The sequence below is a fragment of the Aptenodytes forsteri genome, unplaced genomic scaffold (genome assembly GCF_000699145.1).
Source record: "Aptenodytes forsteri isolate BGI_AS27 unplaced genomic scaffold, ASM69914v1 Scaffold136, whole genome shotgun sequence".
Lineage (NCBI taxonomy): Eukaryota > Metazoa > Chordata > Aves > Sphenisciformes > Spheniscidae > Aptenodytes > Aptenodytes forsteri.
This window is the reverse complement of record NW_008796111.1, coordinates 793,122-795,147: the sequence shown is the minus strand read 5'-3', so window position 1 is coordinate 795,147 and position 2,026 is coordinate 793,122. Positions and strand designations below refer to the sequence as shown.

At 67.9% G+C, this 2,026-nt stretch overlaps 2 protein-coding genes across 2 annotated transcripts in view; one reads left to right on the top strand and one right to left on the bottom strand.

Moving 5' to 3' along the window:
* Positions 1–222, top strand: part of FPGS (folylpolyglutamate synthase) — a 7,014-nt gene extending 6,792 nt beyond the window's left edge. The window contains exon 14 of the mRNA XM_009286987.2: positions 181–222. Within this exon, the coding sequence (XP_009285262.2) occupies positions 181–222 (42 nt within the window). The remainder of the gene's footprint in view (positions 1–180) is intronic.
* Positions 223–249: 27 nt separating this feature from the next.
* Positions 250–2,026, bottom strand: part of LOC103905346 (endoglin) — a 23,056-nt gene continuing 21,279 nt past the window's right edge. The window contains 7 exon segments of the mRNA XM_009286986.2: positions 250–274; positions 371–476; positions 574–637; positions 849–1,094; positions 1,192–1,302; positions 1,421–1,465; positions 1,801–1,938. Coding sequence (XP_009285261.2) covers positions 250–274; positions 371–476; positions 574–637; positions 849–1,094; positions 1,192–1,302; positions 1,421–1,465; positions 1,801–1,938 — 735 coding nt within the window.

Genomic DNA, 2,026 nt, shown 5'->3' with positions numbered 1-2,026 from the left:
CCCTTCCGGCCCCCATGCATGAAACCTCCCGGATCGCTCCCCAGCCAGCCCCTGAGCCCCCGGGATGGAGATGGGCATGGGGGACCGTGGTGGCACCAGGAGCAGGAGGGAGGGCAGGTGGCAGGGGGGACTCCAGGGCAATAGGGGGGACCCTGGGGAGCCGTGGCCATCCCCGAGCAGGGTTATTCCCCTGTGGCATTGCTAGGAGGGCTGTACGGATGACGGCAATGCAGCAGCTTGGTCCCTGGCTCACCTGCGGACCTCGGCCAAGGGGCTTTGGGCCGGGGGGGGGACATGGGCAACCCAGCAAGGGACATGTGTGTGCGCCCCCCCCCATCCCACTGTGGGGGTTCCCAGGGTCAGTGGATACTCACGAGTGTGCGAGTAGATGTACCAGAGCCCGGCGGTGAGGAGTGCCCCGATGAGGAAGGCGCCGAAGGTGATGCCCAGGACGGCGGCCAGCCCCAGCCCGCGGTCTGCAGGAGGATGAGGCCGTCAGCACTGCCACACTGCAGGGGGGTCCCCTTCCCACCCCCATTCCAGCCCTGGCCCCCTCCCCTGCCCCAAACTCACTGTTGGGCGGCCGCCAGCCGTCCTTCACCGTCACCTCCAGGACCTTCTCGAAGATGGTGGTGTTCTGCAGAGGTGGAGGTTGGGGTGAGATGGGGGGAGACCCGTACCCCAGCAGGGAGACAGGGCTGGGAGCCCCCAGGCTCTCTGGGGATGCTGCTCCTGGCTGGGCTCTGCCCCCCGGCGGGGGGGGACAAACCCACCAGGCTGCCACCGCTGATGGTGGGGACCAGCATGGTGGCATCACAGGGTAGGGGTGTGGGGTTACTCACGCTGACCTGCAAGCCGGCCTTGCACTTGAGGGTGGCGGAGAAGGGGACGCGCCCACCCTCAGGGACGGCGTAGGTGAAGCGGAAGCGCCAGACCTTCCTCCCATGGCTGCTGGGGGGGCCCTCCAGCACGGCCACCCCCGCGCCGCGTGCCTCCCCGCCCTGCATCAGCAGCACCGGCTCCCGCCCCGGTGCCGCCAGCCAGCACTCCTTCAGCTGCAGGTCAGCCGGGTGGTCCTCCCACCGCATGGACGCCTGCCGCAGGGGGGGGAGAGGGGGGGACACTGTCAGAGTCACCGGCCTGGGGATGGCTGGACCCCCTCCAGCCTGGGCACCGAGCTGGTGATGGTACCTGCACGAAGGCCTCCTTGTTGACCTCCAGCTCTGTCTGTGGCACCTCGAAGGCGGCAGTGGGGAAGAGGCGCAGGAAGAGTTCCCGTGGGATCTTGCACTGGAAGGCCACCTGCAAGCAGGGATGGCGCTGAGGCCACCCCCCGGCGCCCAGCACCCAGCCGGCAGTGGCACCGGCACCCTTCTCCCACGGTCCCACCCCTGGGCCTGCTGGGAAACCCGGCTCTTACCCGCACGCTCTGGAGCGCTGCGCCCTTGGCCAGGTTGAGGATGAGCTGCGAGAAGGTGGGGAAGGTTGGGTCAGCCAAGTGGTCCCCACCGCTGGGGTCCCCACTGGGATGGGATGGGGGTGGTCCCACCATGGGATGGGATGGGATGGGATGGGATGGATGGGATGGGGATGGGATGGGATGGGATGGGATGGGATGGGATGGGATGGGATGGGATGGGAACGCGCAGCGGAAGGTCTCACCCCTGGGCTGCAGCAGGATGTTTCCAGCCATGCAAGAGCAAGGAGGGCCCAGTGGAGAAGCCCCGCCGGGCATCACTGAAGCCCCCATGGGGCATCAGCAGGGCTGGGGGGCAGTGCCCCAGCCAGCCCCCCCCTCACCTCGTTGTTGGCATGGCCCTTGCCCTCCAGCGAGGTGCCGCAGTGGTTGAGGGGGGTTTTCAGCATGAAGTGAGTGGCGTTTTTCTCTGCCTGGCAGCTGATGTCCCGCAGGGTGATGTTCACCACGTCCTTGATGGGCTGGGAGAAAAGCACCCAGCGGTCACCCACCAACTGGGGGCGACCCCATGCCACCCCGCTCGAGCATCTGGAGCAGGATGCGACACCC